Genomic DNA, 25634 nt, shown 5'->3' with positions numbered 1-25634 from the left:
CTAAGTGGCCTTTCAAAAACATCATCATGGTCTTTTCTGCGTTAAAGATCGCTGAAGACTCCACGACCTGAGAACTTTGCATGCCTGAGTTGCTCTGAACTCTTATTTCATTCCGTGAATTTCCTTTGACCAGTAGCAACCCATCATCAGCTTAAGCAATGATGTAGCAGCCACGGGCAACCTCAATTTCTAAAATGGGCATCCCAACCCCCATAGGGAAAGATTTCGCCTTGTGAAGATTCCAGTTGCCATCCCTCCCCATTCCTAGCCTTGATGGGCTTTAACGGAGGTCGTCTTTTGACCCTCTAACTGTTTACATCTCACAGTAATAAGCCAGTCCTTGTTGGGATGCCACTGATGTAAATGCCTTGGCAGACATTTACATCAGTGAATTATGACTCAGCCTTCACCTATGCTGTAGGCTTCTTTCGGACATCTTGACTGTCCTACTTCGTTGCTCTCTGAACTAGCTAACAGAGTTCACAAGAGCACGAATCTCATGCCTACATTTAGGTAAGCTGTTGTGAGTAAATGTCTCATAATATTTGAGGAAAATTCAGCAAATAACATACAACAAGAGATGTTGTTTCCAACAATGGAATTAATTCCTAGTTCCCTTAGTGAACTCAACTTATAGTTCAAACCCCTAATTTGATTACAACTATGGACTCCTGTCTGGTTTACCAGAGAGAGGAGGACAGACCTCCTACTACCACTCAGCTTCATCGTGGAGTCCCGTGTGACATTTACTTTATCACATAAACTACCATCGTCGAGATGGTGCTACGCCTCATGGCTGCATGGATAACCATACCCTTGGTAGTGCAGTCGTGGTTCCACCAACAGCAAATATACTAATTAACATACTTGTTTCTAACTAACAGTGGCTTGATGCCAACACGCCGACCTCCCGCCAATCAACTGTCCAGGTGGTCCCTAGCCACCTGGGGTATGATACTACCTATATCCCTTCAGCTGTTCTGCTCAGTGCGAGGAAACAGAGGAAGCCAGCCACTATAGTCTACTCTCTGCGGGCCATCCAATTGACCTGCAGATCAAGAAAGGAGGAGTTTATTCTCTCAAGCTCCCTAACAAGTTTGGTATGTTTACCAGGGACAAACATAAAAGACATGGTCCACTGTGTCATCAACCCTAAAGTCCGGGCATAAGCGCAAATCAGCTAAACCAAGCTATACCTAAAGGCACCATGTCCTGAAGGAATTGAGTTATATATAGATTGGGGGAAACCCACCTAATAGCATGCAATTCCCTACCATCAGTAATTATACCATGCGTGTGTATTGAATAGTAAAAAATTTATTCCATCTAACCTGCCAAGAGTCAAAACTTTGGTCTTCAATTTCTAGCATATGCCCAGTTGTAAGAAGGCCCTCCTTCTTAGAGATATATTACTTTCTATGTTCCGTAGCTAGAATGTCAATGGGTTTTATGCCGGCGATTACAGAGACTGCCTCACTAGAGACCGTTCTGTAGCCTTCAACAACAGCTAACAAAAGAAGATACTGAGCTTGTAATATAATGTCCCTATAACAATGGAATTGCAAATGATGAGCCCAGACAGGCACAGCGTACAATATTATGGCCTCACAGACATCTTTGTAGAGAATATGTATGGTACAAAAATCCAACCCCAATCGGGATGGATGACTGTATGAACACAAAAGAAGGCATCTATAGCCTTCCTTACGACAAACTGAAGGTGCTCCCTGAATTGAAGCCTCTCATCAAAGATTATGACCCAGAACCTAATTCGAAGGCTGTCCATCACGACCTGCAGGTGACGGAGCGCGGCTAGACGACCTTTGAGAAATACCAGTGGTTTTCTTCACACTGAAAGCCATTTTACGCTGAAGACTCCACAATCTTAGTACTTTAGATGTCTGAGTTCTACCTCAGCACACGAGTTTCCCTCGACCAGCAGCAACCCATCATCAGCGTAAGCCATGATGTGGCGGCCACTGGGCATCCACAACCGCATTAGAGATTTGAATTCAATGATCCGGACAAGGGGACCTAAAAAACTGCCCTGTGGACAGCTTTTTGACAGGGTCTTTTCTTCTTCCAAACCGCCATCATGAAGGACAATGGTTCTGTTACTGAAATAGCTCAAGAGAGTCTCAATCTCATTTTGTGTGCAACCACACTGCAACTGAAACAAGGCAGAGGGCCACTACAAGTTATTGAAGGCCCCAGGAATGTCCAAAAAGCAGAGTACATATTTGCACTCGCTGGTTCGAAGCCAAATTCATTACCCAAGAATAGCGTCCTCTGTGCCCTTGCCAGGGTGAAAACCATACTGGCTGTCCATTAGCAAACAATTAGAAGTCAACCGACAATTAATGCAGAGGTACAAGACCTGGAAAACCTTATGAGCATCAGAAGCCGGTAAAAAGAACATACAGTGGGGTCCTTGTCGCCACTTTTGAATAGCAGTTTCAACGAACCACATTTCCAATACGATAGGGAATATCCAGCAAAAAGCATCCTATTAAAAGCCCTGTTTAGGGGACCCACAATCACTGGCAATGTGCGAACAAGGAGTTCCACTGTGATACAGTCATATCTGGGGGCTTTATTCCTAGCTAGGCTACAAATTGCATGATGGACTTCTGCCTCAGTAATCTCAAAACTCAGAGCAAAAACCTACAACTTCCCTTTGGATACATCGATGATAAAAGGTTTCCCCAACCTTAGTATCATCTGGAAGCAGATCTTTCATCAGAAGACTGAGGACATGATCTTTATCTATTACAACTCCATCCTGGGTTGAAAGAGCTGACAGAAGAACATTTTTTTCTTCTTATGCCCAAGAACTCTATAAACGACACCCCCACGGGTCCTTATTTCCTTGCTCTTGTACAAAACAGCGCCAGGAATCACGCTTAGAAGACCTAACGTTATGAAAATATTGGTTCCTTTCTGACAATAGTCCGCAAGCATGGCTGCACACTTATCAGGATCATCTCACCTTGTAAGGCTTTCCTGAGCCGGCCCACAGTCAGCTTCATCGCGGTTAAGTCCCAAGTCCACCATCCAGCTACTCTCTCCCAACCCATAATTGGCTGGGAATTGACTGATTGCAGCTTCAGCAACCATTGAAGAAAAATTCTCGGCCACCAAGGACCTCTAACAGGAGTCTTTGAGCAAAAACTTGAAGCCTGGCTGCAAGAATATTAGAAAACTTGGGCCAATCCACCCACCAGTGCAGAAACCACCCCTGCTGAACAGGGACGTACCTCCTATAGACATTTTCCAGCTCACCTACCAAATCAAACTATTAGTTGATGATCGCTCGCGCAATCATAGACTACAAACCAGTTCTGACTCCTACCATTGATGTCCTTACCAATGGTAACAACGATATTGGTACCACAGAAGGCCCTCTGCCCTTTGACCTTTCCGGCAAAAGTAGACAATTCGCCAGCAACAATAAAGATGTCAAAATTATGCTGCACGAAGAAACCTTCAATTACTTCACCGCCATCATCCGTGATCCCACTGTGCCAAAGAGGCAATTTGGCATTCGCATCAGCCCCTATCAGAACTGGACAACCAGTTACAAGCCTAACAATTATTTTCCATTTCTCCAAGTGCTGTTCAGTGGGATCCCTGTACTGAAAGTACAACTAACAATGACTAGAAAACCATTCTCAGCAAGCTTGACAATGACATGATGCATGTCAGAGGTCTGCCGTATGAAGACACTATCTAATGACTTTGTCCACAGAACAGCAGATTTACTGTCAATAACAAAAAACTTCTTCCAACCTGGGAAACCTGACAGATCACCCTTGACCATGTATGGATGTTGTAGAAGAACTATGTCAAGACTCCATATTTCGACAACTTCACCTAACTCAACTCAGACTACATAGGCACCCTGTGCATCTGGTTGACCGAACCTAACCAGTGGGAGAGTTGAAATAGATCTTAACTGCTCTCTTGTAGCATCCACACTCCTTGCTATTTACCGAGTGCCTATGAATCTTGCACAACCTTTTACAGTTAATGCAAGTCGAACCATCTTTTTTCTGCAGACAATCATCACGTTTGTGGCCCTCCTCACCGCAATGCACGCAGATCGACGCATACTTGCAGAATTTGGTCCTGTGGACAAAATGACAACTCTTGAAGTATAGCTGCACATCAAAGTATTCCTTGATGCAGCAGGATGAGAAGTCCAAAAAAATCCTTTCCTCAGTCAGAAACTTCTGGAAGAGACTAGCACCTAACTTGAACACACCATCATACCATGGGGCATCACGTTTCTCTGTCTTGAAGACTAGCTTACATTCCTTTTTGAACATAGCCTTGTCCAAGTCGGTGTTCTGATTCCTAATCAGGGTAAGAACTTCCTTATCGGAGAGGCTATGATCAATGTCATATACTACGACATGGGGCCTACTACTACGCTTGGGGTCCACCTTGATCTCCAGCTTCTGAACTGCAGGAGAGTCCTGGATGACTTGGACAGTCTTCTTATTATTTGCTACCATTACCAGGCCCCCTTGCTGTCTCTTTTATGTTCCTAATCTTTAGGCCCTTTCGGCTGTCATGAAGGGAAGCCTGCAAGTCCTTTTTAAGATCAGAACTTGTTTTTGTGGACCCTTCTGGCTTATTTACAAAAAGCACTTCTAGTTTCTTGACCTGACTGGCTTCCAATTTGCCATGTGCTACCTCAGCATAGCGCCTGGGCTGTGCTGGGGCCAGAACCGCTTTCTGAAGCATCTTGACCTCCTTGGGTGTGGAGACCAAGGTTTCATACCCTTCTGCCATAGCAGAAAGAACCTCTTGAACTTTTGCAAGCCTAAGAAGAATTGTTTTACTTGTACCAGAACCCACACTGCGAGGGAACTCAAGAAACTCAACCAAGTAATCCAAGTCATTCTGGACTGATTTGCCCTTTGCTTTTCTGAATGTCTCTAACATGGGGTTGGGTTCTACCCGGGTGGATGTCCACTACATCCATTGCCCAACCCTCGTCTTCTGAAGTTGAGGAGCCTGATGGTAAAGGCTCAGGGCTCCTCTTCCGCCTGGACTTCCTTATCTTTTGAAAATCTTCAGCCGTGACCAGAAATTCCCTAAGGGTACCTATTGGAAAAACTAACAATTTGTTAGGTGAAACTAATACTTTGTTGGGCAAGCCCACAAATGCAACTACCACCAGCAGTGAGCTACGAGCAGCTGGGGGAACTCTATATTCTCCTGTCGCTCTTTGTACCTCTTCCTTGCTTCTGGATTGGTAAGTTTAATAGCACAACCGCAGATTACAACCCTTGTTCTGAAATGAACGCAAGTAGGAGTAGCAGGGAGTATTCTCTTACTTGTTACGGGGACTTACGACCAGAAGTTGTTGCCATCCCTCAGCCATGTTGAGGTGAGTATGCATAGAATAAATCACTCTGTAATACCTTCGTAGGATTTGAAAATTATAAGCCTATATTCAATTGAACCTAACTGTAGTTGCAGCCTAAATCCAAGAAAGGCTCGATACCAGTGGAAGGTGCTCACACGACTGACTAGTTCAAATTTCTGAAAGAAGACACTAAACCACAGAACTTTGGTCAACGCATCAAAGGGAAACCAAAGTACTAAAATGGACATCCCAACCCCCCATAGGGAAACACACCCGTCTTCTGAAGATTCCGGTTGCACCACCCTCATTCCTAACCCTGAAGGCTAAAAAATGGGCAACACACATACCTGGGGCATCTAAAAAAAAGACCAAGAAATGAATGTCATCAAGAAATAGTACGAATTAGTCTTTCCAAAATGTTAAGTCTTTGTTATTTGCATTACTAATCAATAAATTTATTTTCTTTTTAAATACAACTGGCCTCTCTTTATCTATTGAAAATGTTTCATTTTTTATTTTTTTAATAAAAACATTTCATTAGTAATTAGAAAATACTTTTTTTTTAAGGTGAATATTTATCTGATCCTGAGGATGAAAGAAATTATTTTTCAAACCTTATGAAAGAAGGTTCTGTAGTTAATGAATAACCAGAACCTAGAATTGTTGACAATTAAGATAGAAGTGAAAATTAAATTCCAATAGTTCCAGTTCCTGATGAATGTTGGTCAGAGGCCCCTCTGTTTAGCAAATACACTTTATTTATAGGTGATAAAGGCCTGAAACTAACTTGATAGTAAAAACAATTCTATTGAATTTTTAAACTCTGTAAGGATTTATAAGAAAATGATCATTTAGCAAAAAGAATTATTAACAACTGAAATTTTTTTCAGTCAACAAGGCCAAAGTCCAAAATTTCGAGATGAAATGACGTTACTGTTGATGAATTCCCAATGTATATAAAATGCATAAAAATTTTTTTTTGTTTAGAAATTTTATACAGGAACTATAAGATTAAATTAAATTGTACATGCTACTGGAAAGGGAATTTTTATATATTTGTTTTCAGAAAATTTATGAACTGCAATAGATACAAATGTAAATTTTTTGAGCACTTCACATTTCACTGACATTGCAAAGGTGGATGTAGAAAATCATTTTCTAAGATTTTTTCAATAAAATACCTGAATTTTACAATGGAGAATGCTTATTATCCATCAGAAGAATTATTACTGGATGAAAGTACAGTATACAAAGAGGTTGCTTGGTGCTCAAAATGTATTTTAAAAAAAAGACAGAAGTATGGAATGAGGCTTTATATTCCAGCTAAGCCCAATGGGCTTGTATAAAAAAAAAACATGTTGTATGGAAGCTCTACAGATGTAGAATCAGGCAGTACTTCCCAAACAGATAAAGTAGTGGTTAAGCTAATGGAGGGCAAAAAGAATATAGATCGTAATCTGTACAAAGCTAATTATAAAAGTCTCTTTGGTAAGAAAATTATTAACAAGGGAAACCTGAGGAATTCATGTACAGAAAACCTAAAAAATATTGTTGAAAAAACTAAAGAAAGGCAAAACAATTCTTTGTAATTTCTCGTAGTGTATGGAATGGTCCACTAATTGTTTTAGGATTTGGAACTCTGCAGTTAGGAAAACGCCTTTGATATTCTGCAGCAGAGGTTGCATTTCCATTACACACCTCCAAAATAAATACCCTGTTGGCATATTTCTCAGTCATAAATAACAAAGGTATTGCCGCAAAATGACACCAACTAAAACACACATACACACATGTTTATTAAACTACACTGTACTTGCAACAATTTACAGCAGAAATGCAGAAAAAGGAATGCACTATGACAACATAACATGCATTGTTGGCCAGTTGATTTCTGTTACCAACTTACTAAATCATATTTCTCAAATTTTTAATTAGACAGTGAATTCGAGAACAATATGTAAACTTTACTGTCTGAATAACATTAGCACTGGTTTTTTCATTCTATTTTTATCTTTAATATAACACTATTTTTTGCATCATTGCACTTTATAGGAAAGTAAGAAAGCAAACATGCTTTGTACGCATAATCCCTTCGTTTTCAGTAAGTGTTAGTAAAAAAATCAAATTTGTTGACTTTCTATTAGTTTTTTATTGGGCTATTTTACAAAAATTATCTTAAATAAATTCTGTACAAGTTTTGATAATAAATTTTATATATTTGTTAAGTCATTTAAAATAACATAAAACATGTTTTGTGATAACAATTTTTCTGTTTTAAGTATAATATTATGGAAATAACGGAATATATAGTTCTGGAACCTGTTTAGTTCAATTTTTCAGGTCAAAAAACATAACAAACCATCAATTTTATTTCTTAATTTGGGTTCCTAGAATTTCAGTATGTTTATTTGACTCTTTGCTCAGGAATCAGAGCAAAATTTTTCACTAGACATAACTTTGTAACAGTGCGTTTCTGGACCAATGTTTATAAGAACTTTTTTGATTTTTTTTCACTAGTAGAATGAGCTTAGAAAACACCACTAACATTTCATGAATCGCCCTGTATAACTATTTCATGTAAGTAGTAGCTAAAAGTAATTAAATGATCTAATCAATTTGCATAAAACACTCCATTGGAATAAAAAAACTTGCAGTAGATATTTTATAAATGTTTATTATCAATACACAAACACTATAACACTATATGGTAAATTTAGTGATTTATAACTCATTTTTTGACTTCAGGGCTTACGATTTGTTGAATTGTTATTACTGCACTGAAGCTGAAAAAAAACTTCTCATATTTTATTCACCATATGTCTGTCCATCATGACACAGAAACTTGAGAAAAAAGGTGACATTGCCAAGTAAAATGCAGTAAAAATATTATCTGGAAAGATAATAATTATTACTGTCCCCAGTGTGAAGATGGTTCAGGGTTATGCCTAACAATGTTTTACAAAATACCATGAAATGTATGGGGCTAAAATTTAATATCATATTAATTATTATGTGTTTGTAATTTGATAATCTTTACAAGTAATTTCACAGTTTTTATATTTCTGTTTAATAATTACCAGTTAATAATTTCAGTTTTTAGAAATAATATTGGTAAACTTTTCAATTTGTAATGTGTAACATATTAAAAGATCTGTTTGAATTTTCCACCTGTATACACGATGTAAACTGATGGCACTTTTAGTTATTTTCAGTTATTTCAATCAAAAGACAGCTGTTGGCAACAATAGTTTATTTATCTTTTTATGACGGCTATAGTTTGCAATTTTTGATGGTAAAAAACAATTTTGTGATTTAGGTTCACAGAGAATTTGGAATGTTTACAGGCTAAATAGTATGAGTAACATTAAAGTATGACAATGGTGCCACTCACATCAAGAAGAGCAAACAAACATAGCAGCCAGCTGTCGATGATAATGTATAATTTGATTGAAAAAATTGAGGTAAAAATTTAAGAAAACAGGGTGACAAAAATTTAAGAAAAAGGATATCTTGTTTGTAAAACTTAGTGATTGTGGAACTGCTGTGAAGCTGGTATATATTGTGAAAAATCTTAAAGAGCTATAAAAAAACGACATATCCTGCAGGATTTACTTTACATGACAATTCCTGGCCACACATGGCAAATCAGACAATGAGGCAACTGGAAGAATTTCATTGAAAAATTCTTCAATTGTTCAATCTATAGTCCTACTTTAGCTCCCAGAAATTGTTATTTTTTCACCTTAAATTGTGGCTTGCTTCAGACAGATTTCACAATGATGATGATTGAAAGATGCTGTTACTCCATGGTTTACGTCACTGGGGACAAAATTTCTTGGAAATTGAAGAAGCTAGTGAAATGCTTTGGAAAATATCTTGAAGTTGGACAGCTATGTAAAAATGTAGTAAATAAATGTAGTTTTGTAATAGCTGGTTCATATTTAAAATTTTTTTTTTTTTATTTCAAAATGGACCTTACTTTAAAAATCTCATTTATGATTCAAATAGGCTTATATTGTAATTACATAAGCCTTTTAGTAACTACTTGAAAAATAATTATGTAATATTTCTAAATAAGTGGGGTTAAAGATTTGTCGGTTGTATGTTAATTTTTGTCGTTTTTAGAATTAAAAATGAAACTGTTTTTATACTGAATGCTAACTAACAATATTTTTTGAAAAACTGTAAAATAAATATAACAATAAATAATACTATACAAAAAAATTAATAAATAATTGGATAATGGGAAAAAACCCAGTTATCAATGAAAAGTCTAGTAAAGACTTTCCTGAACAAGCATTCTTATTATTATTACTTTTCTCTCAATTATTAATTTGTTTTTAATAAGGTTTATTATCTCTAACTTCTACTTACGGTAAATTAATGCAATTTATTTATTTCATGTTTTGGTGGATTTATGGCATATTTATTTTTTATGATTAATAGTTAGTTTTTCTCCATTTTGGGGACTTACACTTAATTTACAACAAAATTGATATTTATACATTTTATGCATCTTAGTAAACCTTACATTAGTGCATTTGAACCAAACTGATAGCTTACACTGTTATTACATGATTACAAAATTCTAATTTTAGTGATCATTTTCAGGTGAACACGACAGCCAATCGCAGCAATTTGTGTATTTTTGTAATATTTTGGTGGTGCTTAATTCGAACCTGAAATCAAAATCTGAGACAAAATGTGTTTACACACATACATATTGAATTCCATAATAAACTATTTGTTGATTGAAAATGTATTATCAATGCCATGCAAGTGGTTTCACAGGAAGTTTTGACAATGCCAGATAAGCCTAACTGCACCAGAAGCCACCACCCTTTGTGGAATCATTCATAATCCACCTCACACCTTGACAAATTTTTTTTTAATTTTATGTTTTACATAGATGAGTTTATAATATTTTAATGAAAAATACAAAATGTTTTATCATATTATATATATATATATAAATATTATTATTATTTGGTACCAATCACAATAAAAAACTTATTTATTTACTTGTCTGATTAAATTTAAGTTGTTCTGCCACTAAAAAGCAGATTGTTTCACAACAGAGCAGAGTGAGGAACATAGAGATTTCTTTATGTCAAACATAAATATAAAGAAATACAGATTTCTTTATATTGTCAAAACAGACAATGTTAATTAGATTATTAATATACTTGATATAAAAAGTAACCATTATATGAAAGCTATTTCTATTATTATTATTATTTTTCTTTTACCTTAAATATTTTTGTTCCTACAGTTTCCAAAATACAACTGTCATCAGCACCTCCAGTTTGAATCAAGGCATTCAATGCCATATTGTAATAGTCAACTATTTGTGCTGCTACTTTTGCTGAAAATAAATAAGATGACATAAATTATCACAGATCACACTGTTACATTTATTAAACATCTTTATTATTCTACTCTATGATCTTTAGATCATATAATATTTTATTACAATTATCATAATAGCCCCTTCCTTGTATAAGTGGACGATATATTTCAAGACCTACTGCGAGCTATTCAAAATCATTGTAATAAGAACCGTACAAAACACTAGTCAAAAAAAGGAAGAAAGAATTTATTATTCATCTATTCATCAGCTACATAAGGGAGAGTCCAACTTGATACTTCAGAACTTTCCCACAGTAGTATACATTAAGCCAACGTTTTGCCAGTCCTGGAAGTTGTCCTATAACCCATTCGCTGAATCACTTTCAGAACCACTTCTGCCTTTTCCGAAAGTTTATTGAAGAGCCATCTGTTTGCTTTTGGGATTGTAGTGGTGAAACCATCCATCATCATCAGCAATGATGGCATTCAGGCAGACCTCATCATATTCTGCTACCAAACACTGAAGCTGACACACCTCTACTACCATCAGGTTTTATTCAGGCACTAGCAATCTCAGCAAATGTTTTAGAAAGATCTCATGTTCAAGTGATTATGCAGAGTGGTGAACACATTATCAAGAGATACATGTAACATGTCCACTAATCGATGAAAAATGCAGGCAACTGAATGATTTATTATCTTGTTTACTGCGGTGGCTGGAACAGCCAAATTGAACTTAGTTGTGGAAGAACATTTTTGGGATATAACTGTCTTTCTTTCTTTTTTCCTGTTTAGCCTCCGGTAACTACCGTTTAGATAATACTTCAGAGGATGAATGAGGATGATATGTATGAGTGTGAATGAAGTGTAGTCTTGTACATTATCAGTTCGACCATACCTGAGATGTGTGGTTAATTGAAACCCAACCACCAAAGAACACCGGTATCCACGATCTAGTATTCAAGTCCATGTAAAAATAGCTGGCTTTACTAGGACTTGAACGCTGGAACTCTCGACTTCCAAATCAGCTGATTTGGGAAGACGCGTTCACCACTAGACCAACCCGGTGGGTAGGGATATAACTGTCTGGAACATTTTTATATTTGCGTGATAGTTTTCTGTATACAGATGCAACATTTAAAAACTGTGTATTACTAATTATAAACAACCTAGAATTTCTATATGTGACTGCATGCCCCTTGTGCATTGTTGGTGAACTGCTAACGACTGTAAATGCTTCTTAGGATGCATATACATTTCAAGAGGGCCAGTCTTCTCATTACAACTTATTTCATACCTGAGTATTCCCTGTGTATTACAAAATAAATTTATTCTCTCTTAAAAATCCCTCATGCTTATATTAATATTTGTAAGTTATTTAAAAACATATTTATGAAAAGTACAGTAAGTTAAAATCAATCAGGCAACAAACATTAAAAATACAGTAACAATAATATATATTGTATTATTATAGTTATATATATATATATATATATATATATATTATTATTATTATTATTATTATTATTATTATAGTTCTGATAATTCATAATACACTCCATAAATTACCATACTTCAACAGTAACTATTATTAAATAAAATTAAAATGCAGTAAATGTATTTTTACTGGCTAATTATATAAAACTAACAACAAAATAACATACTAACAAATTACTAACAATTTCAGCCATTTTCATAGTTTATTCTAATATTTATAGTTTGGAAAGCTTTATGATAGGCCTTGAAAATTCATCCGTCAATAAAACTGAACTATGATAACAATACATCTGCTTGTCAAACTTATACAGTTACTGTAAGCATCTCCGATTCCTCATTTTCTACTTTCATAAAATTGCATTTGCTCCTATATAAACTTTGTATGGCTCTAAAAATTATCCTCCCACATTTCTGCTCTGTAAAGCATACCATAACTCCACATTAAGGCACTTGGTCAAAAACCTTTTTCATGTGAAAAAATGGAAGATGAATCACTTCCATACTCCAGGCATATCAAAATAAGCTGCTCAAATAAAAACATAAGAAAGGTTAGACATAATTTATGTCTAGGCTAAGAAAAGGGCAAAGGACACAATATAATGGAAAACTCTTTTTGCAAGACCTGAACACCCAATGGCTAGAAGAGGAAGAGACTAATTATTACAATGTAAAAATATATGGGAAGTAAATAGTATTTCCCATGGGTACACATAATGAATATACACTTCATATAATGAATATATATTTGATGTTCAAGAAAATTATAAATAATCTTTATAATGTTATTGTTGAAATTACAACTTCTGGCATGTTCATTAAATTTATATATTTCTATTAATTTCTTTCTTAAAACTCTAAATAATTTAGGAATGATAAAATTTCCCTTCATTAATATGAAAATTCCATGAGTATTAAAAGCGCTTGTATTAATAAAATTTACCACAAATATTTTTCTTCATTCATCAGAAAAAATTATCTTAACATTAAAAAGAATTTGTATAAATAAGCTACACAGTAAATTAATCACTCATAGAATGCAGGTAGTTTACTGTACATTAAAATATGAATTATTTATTTCTGAATTTCTTTATTTAATATTTGGAGATTTTTGTAAATTACAGATAAAGGATCTATGAATATGGAGGGTCTGCAGTAATTTGTAAGTTTAGATATTAGCTCAGAACCACATGAATGCAGTTCAGTTTGCTTACTTTACAGGTATGCATAAAGAAACAGTGCTAATATATTTTTGGAATGTTTTTTAATAGCATGATCTCCAAATTCACAAAAACCTTACTCTAAATATAAACCAATACTTCTATAAGGATTAAGATTATGAATTTTAAAATGAATTATTATTTAGATGCTTCTAAAATAATGAACATGTTGTCTCTATCAATATCTTAAATCATATTGAAATTTAATGTGGAGTTATTCAAATTCTGGAAAAAAGTTTACTTTAGGTCACATTTTAAGAAAATTACATTAAAAATAATGAATAAAGTTACCAAGATAGCTCATAATAATTGCAACTAAAAAACACACAAAAAAGACTTAAAACTATAATTAATTTTATGCAAGAAAAAAATACAATGAACTTTATTAATTTAGTATGAGGGTTATTCAATGATCAAAGACAAATGGCCGAAGTAGAAAAACTACTTAATAGAATAAACTGAAACTGTCTGACATTCAAAACTGGCACCCCTTATTAGCTGTTCTAAAGCATTTTCTTATAACTCTTTTGTTTATTTAAAAATGACGACTCTGCTTGCTGTGAAAATTTTTGTGTAAAAAACAAATCAAAATTCAGTCACAGTTGTTAAATAATATGGTAAGAGGTATATTAACCATGCTAATTTTTATAAGAGGATTGAACAGTTTTAATTGGGCAGCATCCCTGATTTTCACCATAACAAAGACTGGTGGATATTGTGACTGATGCTTTGCAAAATTGCATTAGTGATCTTACTTTGTAAGGACAAAAAATATAAATCTGGGAAATTACTAAAATTTGTAGTAAGAATACTGACAATGCCTATTCCATTATCCAAGATAAACTGGATTACTGCAAAAAGTAAAGGTGGGTTCTGAAACAGTTGACTGAAAATTATATATACCTGAATTCACATTTCTATAGAACTTAAACAAATTTTAGTGGAAGGTTCTTTTTTAGACTGTATAACAACCGTTGTTCAAACTTGGAGTCATCAATTTGAACCAGAACTCAAAACACCACAGTATGAAAAGGAAGGATTCAAGTTTTACAAATCTGCTCGAAAAAAATTCAAATTTATGCAACAGCCGGTAAAGTGATGTTAATGGTGTTTTTGAACTATAAAGACCCAACTTACTGCAGTTATCTTGAAGAACAATGTACAATCAACAGTGAGTACTATTGTGACATGCTACAAAATGAAGTGAAACCACTTCAGGGAGAAATAGGGAGAAAACACCCTGTTCTCTCTCAAAATCTGTAATTCTTCTGAGTAAAAGCTGCCTCCATATCGCTCAAACGATAAAGGAACTATTTAAAAGTTGGGTTGGGAGGTGGTGCCACATTTACTTACAGTCCTGATCTTACATCAATTGATCTTTTACATTTGGTCTCTCAAAGAGTTTTTACCTGGCACCAAGTTTGGCAACAATGAGCAAGTGAAGAATGGCTCAGACACCCAAATGAACAATTCTTTACTACTGGAATAAGAGCGCTCATAGAAAGGTGGCACAAGTGCCTAAGTGTAACAACAACAAATTATGTTGAAAAATTAGTTTCACTGTAACTGAATAAAAAAAAAAAATAATTTTTCTAGTCATTTGTCTCTTTAATTACTGAGTGACCCTTGTAAAACGAGCTTGTAGCTAGTTACTGATTTAGTATTTAGTTAAAATTACTTTAATGTTAATGTTTTTACTTAAACTGATTTAAAACTATTTAATTGCAAACCTAAAATACATGCTATATCACAACAAATTACTATTTACTCGAACAAAAACTTAATACAATTAACCTTAAATCTAATGATAATATTTCTTATCATAAATGGAGATAAAATATTGAAAAAAAATATATAGATGATTCACATAAATAATCTAGTCTTAAGGAACAAATCATGATACAAAAAGTTCTCGCTCTTGCTTTTATTTTTAATTATTTTCATCACCAGCATCATCAGTATCACTATATACAAAATCTTTATTTTTTCCTTTAGACTTTGATAAAAGTTGATTTAGAGTTGGAAAAGTTGCTCTTTTATAATTCCAGATTGACATAAATCTGTCAATGACAAAATTCAACAAGTACTTAAATTTTCCATCTATAATTTTTAAGAGGCCGTGACATATTTATTGAAGATGGAAAAATGAATCAGACTATCTTCAATGCCTTTAAATACCTAAAATACAGCTAAAATAAACTTTGGTTTAATTTGTTACAGAGAGAACTGAAGATTTATGAACTTTATCCAACTAATTTTATTTTCATTTGAATTAAATTTCTATTTTTTATCCTCTACTTCTGCATGAAATTAAAATTTAAAAAGCTCTTTTGTACCATCTCCACAACTCCATACTTAAAACTCTAAAGCCATTTGTACCACAGTGTGTTCTGGATCCAAAGAATCATATGGTTACATTTTTCATGTCTCGACTACTAAAGGCACTAAATTGCATTCAATTTTTGAATAACATGATCCAAAAAAACAATGATTGATTTTTGGAATATTCAGTATTTGTGCAGCATGGAAGAACAATTATGTATAACATATTTACGTTATGGTTTCGACAAAAATATTGGAAAACAAAACAATTGGGGGTTTATTATTGACAAAGAAATATACTTCCCATGTCTGCTATTTTAAATGTGCTTAATTTAAAAAAAAAATAAAAATATAACTTAAAATTATTACTACTATTTCTAAATAAAAATATTCATTTATTTTTAGAATAAGGTTTTTGTAAGTACGGAAACAATGCAGGTAAAAATGCATAAAAAAATGAGTAACCATTATTTCTTTTTACTTTCCTGTAAAATAAGCATACTGGAGTTATGAGCATGCTCCTCTGGTTCTGAGCAGATAAATTCTTGAAATTAAATCTGAGGGAAAATAAAAATTTCTGTATAATCTATAAGTATTACTTTTATGTGATAACAAATACTAAAAAAGAAACTTCTACATCATAAAATAAATGTATGCTGCTACTGTTGCAATGGATCTATTGTTCAGAACCAAAGAGATATTTTGGTACTTATGTTTCACTGATAAATAAACTGTATTTATACCGGGACACATCTCATCAATTTCAATCTTTGCCAATAATAAAACTCTAAAAACTTATAATAATAGAGTTATGTTCCTCTGGTTTTCACCAGACAAAATAGAAAATAAAAAACCCATAACCACATACAACCACAAAAGGTAACCTGACTTAGTGAGACCCATATATAGTGAATCTGTTTTAAGTTAATGCTTACATCCATACTGCTAATAGTTGTTATACACTTTGAAGGGTATTGACTAAGCTGTGTGTGGCGACTTTGCTACTGAAATGTTGTAGCGTGAAGATGATGAATTCCTTGATTGTATTATGTTTAGTGATGAGTCACATTTTATCTTAGTGGAAAAGTTAACACACATAATTTCTTTATCTGAAGGGTCAGAAAATTCTCATGACTCTTACAATGTTAAAAGGACTCTTCAAAATTAAATGTTTTCTGTGCAATATTCCTGCAAGTTTGTGAGCTGTTCTTTTTTGCTAAAGCAGCTAGAGTCACTTATTTGGATATCCAGTTTACATGGTTTTTTCCTCAACTGTAAGATGGAGCAGACAATTCTATTTGCCAACTATTCTGTTATCAACTGGCGCCAACTCGATCTATTAACCGATTGTTTTGTTTTGTTTATAGTAGTTTTTATTGGTTGTTTACTGTTTGGACATTCAGCTTGTTAGTATTTTATTTATCTTGGCATGAGTAGTGAACCTGAGTCAGAGGAAAGATCATGTTCTCCGGGGTATCTCTGGAGAAAAGCAGCATAAGCAGAGAAAATATAAAAGATGCGGTAATCTAAGGTGCAAGCTGAGCACAATAGAAAGTGCAGAAGAATGGAATGTGAGATGCATCAGAAGGAGACAGAAAAGCAAAAGAAAGAGAGGTTAAGGAGAAAAGAGATAAGGTAGCTCTATTAACTGCTCAAAATCCAAACCTTTTGGATTTTGATTCAGAAGCAGAGTTAATAGAGGAGCTGTTGGGTCCTGCAATTAATCAAATCAAGCAGGTCCTTCCGCTGATGAAGGCAAAGGCAGTGACAATGAAAGAGTTAGAGAAAATTCACATTTAATTTAATTAAATTTAGATGGAAAATACTTATAACTCTTATTTAAACATTAAAGTGTTGTTTAGCAACAAAGGATTAGATAACAAATGTAAATTATGCATGTTAAAGTGTTACAAGCTCTTCATCATTCTTTAAGGAGTGTGGGGTGCCACTCAGACTAAATTGATGATGAAGAGAGCAGAAGTATTCAAAATATGATTGTACACAGAAATAATAAGTCAATAGACTCTGTGGCATTGAGTCTTACTGGCAACAACTAGCAATGAAAATTTGCATTTAAACCAAGAAATGTAAAAAGTTACTGAAATAAACAATTAAAAACTACTTTGTCTGAATCATATTACAGAGGGAAACAATACCAGCTATTACAAATAACTGCCTGAGATAAAATATAGGGGAAGAGGTGGTAAGAAGATGGATGTCTTGCCTTGGAACCTAAGAGAATAGTTCATATTCTTGCGCAGCCATTAATTTAACTTTCCAGCCATTAATTTATAGACTATCATGATGACCACCTAAAGAAAGAATATAGCACCTTAAGAAGAATTTAAACAAGCTAATTAAATTAATCTGTCAATGGATGGATGTGGAGGATAAGAACAAAAGAGGAATACAAAAATTAAAATATATACAAGGGAATAACTGAGAATGTAATAAGTTTAAGTTCAAAAATTATCACAGAACAGAAAAGAAAAGAAAATCAGTATAAAATGACTAGAGAAAAACCTGAAGTCTTTTGCAGGAAATTTAATACAGAATAATAATAATTTTCTGGATATAAACTAGTTTCTTTTTCAGCTAAAGTTGGTAAATAAATAACATAATTAAAGTGGGGGTAAAAAACTACACAAGATACTAGCTATTATCATAAAAAACAAAATAATTATATGCATACCATTTATATTTGCTTTGCGATTATCAGTCATGCTTTTCTCAAGTATGCACTCCTGGGCTTGGGCCAGACATATCTGTTGCATAAACTGCATTAGGTCAGGGGATACATCAACTCCAGCTGGTTGTGGATAGGAATCCTTCAAGTGCTAAAATAAAATAAATAATGTACTTCTTAATATAAAAAAATAAATAAATAAAAAATAAAATAAACACTTTTTTGTAAATACAAAATCATTTAACAAAGAAAATTTATTCAGTTTTTATTTCTGGTGAAACAGCGATATAGACCAAGGAAAGAAGATGCAAGGAAAAAGGCTCATCATACCTCTCAGAGTAATGAGAAGTAAACAAACAAATGTTCATACCACTTCATGGTCCATTGATTGAATCAAACTTTAGAAATCCGAAGAAATCATTAAAAAAAATCACTGTGAAGGTAAAAAAATCAAGAGCTGCTACAAAAAAGAAACTACATTAGCCACCATGCACTGATTGAGCATAATTTTTTTTGGGGGGGGGACGCATAACGAGGAGTCATTACTAGCACCTGGATAAAATGTTATTATAATAAACAATTTAATTAAACAATACAAACATAAGTATTACGAACAATAATATGCTACACACACTATACAATAGTGTAAAAAGCCCATACCATATAATGTACAAGGCAGAATAAGACTTAAAAATTAAACAGTAATGTAATGCAAATAAAATTAACGATTAAAACATGCAATGTCACAGATAAAAATATTCCTCATACAGTACATTATAGATGTAAAGTGTCTATGCCATATGCTAAAGGTAAAATAAAAACACAATTAAATACCAATAGTAAAAATCTGTATTACTACAAAATTACCATATGGCATATGTCAAACAGCATAAGAAGGTAAAACACACTACAATTTTTATTAAATATTTGAGTATAGATGCGTGACGTTAAAAAATATATTAAAAGACATTCGATAACATAATCAGACTGTTTCCTAAAATACTTTGGATGTTAGACCCTAATTTAAATTTCAGATGCAATGCTGCATAACACATGCAGTCCACAAGGATGTGGTGTACAGTTAGTAGACAGCTGCATCGCTCTGAGATATAAATAGTCCACGAGTAAGTTTTTTGTGCCCTATTTATATATGACAAATAATAACCTTCTCTTGATGGTTATTCCTGAATGAAGAGCTCCATAACTGGTAAAGTTTCTTATTTAAGGTGACATTCCGTTAATTCTGACACTCATCATGAAATACTCTTTTCAGAAAACAGACAAGATCATCCAATATAATGCAACCAATGAAAGCAGGCTGCAAACAAGCCTCTTTTGCTGTGTTATCAGCATGCCTAAAATTGCAATATGGCTGGGGACAAAGCAGAAGCTCACACTTGTGTTACACTGAGTCATGCCAGAAATAACCAACTGAATCTCATAGATAACAGGGTGTCTGGAGTATATGTCACTAATCACCTACAAGGAATCACCTCATGGAATCTCAACAGACAAGTATGTGTCGAAATTCTGGGCTAATTATATTTAAGACCTTATTAATGGCATACAGCTCCATGATGAAAAAACTGACGATGCTAGGAAGGCCAAAAATGTATGTTCTATTGCCAACCTCAAAAGCACAACCAAGAGGTTTTTAATTTTTTTTCTGGGCCCACAATCAAGTGTTATCAGTGCCTGACACAATATTACTACAGTACAATTTCAGTTAACACCAAACTTTAAGGTGAAATAGTAATAATATAAAATAAATAAAATCAACGATTAAAACATGCCATACTTATCAAAAAATATTCCTCATATAGTACAGCATGGATGTAAAATGTCTATGCCGTACGCTAAAGGCAAAATAAAACCACAATGAAATATAATATTAAAAATCTAACTTAAAGCAACAAAATTACCATCTGACATAAGCCAAATGGCGTAAATAGACAAAACATATTACAATAATAATTATATATTTGAACACATATGCACGGCCTTAAAAAATAATAAGAAATTTGATAACATTGTCAAATTGTTCCCTAAAATATTTCAGAATATTTTATGTTAGCACATAATTTAAATTTCCGATGCAATGCTGCAAAACAGAGTCCATAAGAATGTGGTGTTCCATTAGTTGGCAACTAACACACAAACAGGTGCATCGATTTAGGTCATGAGATATCCATGAGCAAGTCATGTGTGGCCTATTCGCAAATGGCAAATAACACCTCCTCTTGGGAGTTATTACTGCATGAAGAGTTCCATGGTGATAAGAGTTCTTAACTGGACGAAGTTTATTGTTGATGGTAGCATTCCATTCATTTTGCTATCCATTACAAACCACCCTCTTCAGAAAACAGACAAGATTCTCTGAAACAACACAATTAGTGAAAGGAGGTTGGAAACAAGACTCTTGCCTCACTATCTGTGTGCTCATTGCCTGAAATTCCAATAAGGCTGGGGATCCATCAGAAGCTCACACTTGTGTTAAGCTGAGACACTTCAGAAATAATAGACTGTATCTCAAAGCCAACTTGGTAACTGGACTACATCACTAATGATCTGCAAGGCACTCACAGAATCTGAACAGACAAGTATGTGTCAAAATAGTGGGCTAATTATTTAAGGCCAGCATACAGCTCTATGGTGAAAACACTGATGATGCTGGGAAGGCCAAACATGTATGTTCTATTGCCAACCAAAAAAGTAAAACTAACAGAATTATTGTTAATTGTTGTTGTAGTTTATTAGTGAACCTTTACAATTTACACTCTTTTCTACTTCGGCACAATGTGCTATCATCATGTGCACCAAGAAATGCGCACAAACTTGTTTCTTGGTGCAATTAATTTTGTTGTGACCGAAACTTTGACACTGACAGCAGCAACTATGGTTTTGTATATAAGATCTCATACAAACAGAGAGGTAACCAACTTTTATTCAGTCAGGAACAGTCACAATAGAAAAAGTTAGAACAAGTGAGGATGTTTGTACATCAACACTATTCTTCTTCCTTATCTGCACAGACACGACTGACTGTGGTGTAATTCTTCTGTAATTTCAGGTTAACTCAAATCAGCCAATGATATGGAAAAAAACCTTGCTGAAATGTAGCATCTTATGGGACTCCATTTATCACTTCATCTTTCAGTATGTAATTAAGGGCTAGGAGTTTCTGACACTGTTCGTCACTACTGACTTCAATTAGCAGAACGCCACTCCTAAATTTTTAACAAATTTTGGAGAACCACAAGTTGTTGCAATGCATTTGTTTATACGGAAGGGAGAAACCTTAGCAAATGATTTACGTTCCTTGTTGTACTTCACCACAATATACTTTACACAAGAGAATTTAACACTGTTACATTTCTTGTTTCTTTATAACTGGATAAATCTTCAGCTGACAAGGTCAGTCGGTGCATGTGCTGGAGCTACGGCAGCCTACAACTGGGTTCACTCTGGTGCCCAGAGGTCATTGTTTGAGACTCTTAGTGTTCTTGGTGTATTTTATGTATATGATGTTAAAGCGTTCAGCAGCTCAGACTGTAGGAGCAAGAAAAGGTGCATATGCTATGGTGGTGGGGACACCCATGGCATCAAGAACTATTAAACAAAGGAATATTATCAAAACAATAAAAAAGTCAATACAACACAATGTAAATGGAAATAAGGATAACCTAGAAAGAGATTGATGGAATGAACTAAGGACCTGAAAAGTAAATGAGAAAGACAACACAAAAGAGGACAGTTTCACAAATCTCACATTTTTGTAGTTTTGTAGTGACCAGTTGTATAATTATTTTTAATACAGTACAAGTAGCAGTTTTATTTTGGAAAGATTAGTGTTTATATTTATATATAATTTTCACAATCAACTCATTTTAAATGCCAAACTGTTTGATCAAGCTATGACCATTCTATGCAAGCCCTATGCTTTTATTTTATAATAGAACTGATAAAAATGAAGCATGAAGCTGTTAAAAAAACTGCATTAGTCACCCACATTATTATATTGGTCATGCACCAAATATAAATCTATACTACTATTGAAATTCAATGTATCATTGTTTATAGCCTACACCCATTTCTGCCTTTTGTCTATTCCTCTGCAGCATATGAACTTTTCACTTCAATTTAGTTTTGCACAAAGGTATGCTTACTTTTTACTTTTGATTTACCAAAACTGAGCTAAAACATTATCACATTCCAACTGAGCTAAAAATTATCTCTTTGTAACATGGATGAATCATTGCATTATTTTGCTTGTAATTATTGGAACAATATCTGCTTCAATATTTAGTACCTGAATTTTTTTTCTAATTCTCTATTGATAATTCTCTAGTATTTTCTGTCAGATTTTATTATTATCACACATTAGTTCTTTTCTTTTCATCTTTTTGTTTAAAATCTAAGTTTTGCTCCTACAGAGTAACATTACTACAAATTGATTTTAGTTTTGAATTTTTGTCCGGCTTCTAATTTTTAAAATACTGGCTGTGTACAAATGTTGATCTGATTGAATATTAATTAAGATTTCTCAACTCATGCTATTTTTATAGCAGCTTGGTAAATGTGGTTAAAATAAAAATAACCCATTTCTTAAAGATTTAGTAAGGAACTGCCAATTTTATCTGAAGTATTCTGCCTATGTACTTGTACATACATTTATTTTCTAAATCTTACATAATATAATATAATTAGATTTTCTGCAGCTTCATCTCTTACAATGGCACAAGAATTAAAATATCTCTACATTTTAATTTCTAAAAGTTATCAATAAGTGGATTATACCAATTTAGAAAGTTTATCTATGACTTCACTGACAATGTTAATAATATATTTCAGCAATTCACCATTTATTCCATGCAAACCAGATGGCTTACAGTTTCTCATTTATTTAAAATACTTTACTGACTTTTTAAGGAGGGCTCTTAGATTAGAAGTTGGGTATACTGAACTGGGATTTCACTTGCACATACTACATTAGAAAACATTTCTCAATTTAGTATTATTTCTGATTTCTGCTCTTTCCGATTGTCTTATGGAAGAAATTTCCTGTTTTCTATTAATTATTATTCAGATTTTCATTTTATATTCTTATCTTATCTTTACATATCGACTACTCAGCTGTTTGTGCCTGGCTTCTTTCTGCTTATTCAAAATTTATAATTATCAATGCACATTCACAAAAAAAATTTTGTGTTTCCTTACTACAAATTACACAAAACTCTTTCTCAACATCTTTATGAAAGAGAATTTCAATTCCACTTTAAACAAAATCTTAATCATTTTATTTCAATCTACATTCTTAATTAAGTACTTTAAACAGATCCTTTTGTGCTCAGCAATAGGGTTGAAATTATGATTGTTAGCATAAGTTTCTACCATTACAATATTTAATTGTAAGAGGCAGTCTTCTTTTCAAACACATCTAATACATTGTATTATTTATAATGCCTAAACTGACTACTATAACCGTACAATGACAAATTCATTTGAAATTTAGATACATGAAAAATATATCTTACAGAAGTAAACAACACTTTAAACTAGTTATTTCATATTTTGTGCTTAAATCCCTAAATGCTCCAAGGTAAGTTTACTTACCAGGTTGATACTATATTCTTACATTCAAGTAAAAAGTAGTTTCTGAAACTAATTTAAATTACAACTTCAAACTATAAATATATAGATATAAATTCTAACCTGGAAAGCCCAAGCAGCACATTGGAAATGAGTGCAAGCAAGTTTAAGCCCTTCAGATGTTGTTCTGTTATCAGATGAACCTAGTTGTGAATGTAATGCACCTATGTTATGCAATATTGCAACCATTTCAAACTTGATATCTGCTAGAGTACAAACCATACTTGCATATGCATCCCTCCTATAACATTTGTAAACTCATATCATATTGAACAGGGGTAAAATTACAAACTTACACTATTCAAAAATTACCGACCCAACAACATATGACATTAATGTTACATTTCAAAAATTAAGTAGTCTCTTAAAACTAATTATACTAAGACAATTTTATCAATACTCTGTAATTAGAACTGAATAAAGAAAAAAACTTTCTTGTTTGTATTCATGGTTTACTTTCACATTGGCCAAAATACAGTAACAATGTCATATACCACATATGACACTAAGTTAATATGCAGAATAATATTTATTAAGAGTGAAAAATAACAAATATGCTATATAACTGACCCCATTTTAAAATCTCCAATAAAAAAAAATTCCGTTTCACCAGCTGCTAAACAGATACTCAATAAGTTTTTAAATACCTACACAGCTTGTTATAGAACAACTTTAGATGATCACAATTAAATAGGTTTTTAATTATAATACAGTTGGTAACATTTTGGTTACCAAATCTTCTGTTCTACACTTCATCTTATACAGTATAACATAATTTCTACAACAATAAAAGACAAAATTCCTTTCTATAACTTAGTTGTTTTTTATTTTCAAACAATGTAAAAATAAAACATTTTATGCAGAATAAGAATTTTAATTACTCTATTCTGATAGTTTTCATTATCAAAGAACAAAGGATTGCATGTTTATTATGGATTGAAATTCAATTAAGTAATAAGTGCGGAGCTCAAAAGGATATAGAGTGTATGTGATTAATTTGATATGGTGAATACTTAAAGCATTTTATTTTTAAAAGTCATTCATAAATGGATTTATTGAATGTTCCTCAGGCATTCATTGCGTATGTATGGGCCCAGTGTGGTTTCATTCTTTTTTTTCTAATGAATTAACAGCTACTGCGTGAAATATATTGTGCAAGATAGAGAATAAATAGGCCCAGGAAATGTGTAAATCATCCAAATAACTTCTGTTATGTGTTTGGGGTTTGATGTTTAAAGATCAGTGACAAAATGTGACTATGCCAGTTAAAAAATGTTATGAACCCTATTTGGACTGTAAAGTGGAGGATCAAGAAGAAAGCTGGGCTCTTATTTTACTATACAGACTGTGTGAAACATCTTTACAAATGGTTCTCAGCACATGAGCTTTGCTGCAACTCAATGCATGTTCAATTTTTTACTCAAAATGTCATAGCGTGATCCAATTGAGAAGCTAACCTCTTCTGCAAGTTTTCTGATAGTCAATTGGTGATTTGCACAACCAGATTTTTGATTTTCTGAACATGGGTGTCATCAGT

General features: G+C 33.4%; 1 protein-coding gene across 1 annotated transcript in view; it reads right to left on the bottom strand.

Annotated features, from left to right (window-relative positions):
- mop (tyrosine-protein phosphatase non-receptor type protein myopic) overlaps positions 1-25634 on the bottom strand; it is a 97495-nt gene that overhangs the window by 63551 nt on the left and 8310 nt on the right. Inside the window, exons 3-5 of the mRNA XM_075355414.1 lie at positions 24161-24338; positions 18455-18599; positions 10627-10742 (exon numbers count right to left, since the gene is read on the bottom strand). Of these exons, the coding sequence (XP_075211529.1) occupies positions 10627-10742; positions 18455-18599; positions 24161-24338 (439 nt within the window). The remainder of the gene's footprint in view (positions 1-10626; positions 10743-18454; positions 18600-24160; positions 24339-25634) is intronic.

This window comes from Lycorma delicatula, chromosome 2, assembly GCF_047948215.1.
Source record: "Lycorma delicatula isolate Av1 chromosome 2, ASM4794821v1, whole genome shotgun sequence".
Classification (NCBI taxonomy): Eukaryota; Metazoa; Arthropoda; class Insecta; order Hemiptera; family Fulgoridae; genus Lycorma; species Lycorma delicatula.
This window is presented reverse-complemented; position numbering and strand designations above follow the sequence as displayed.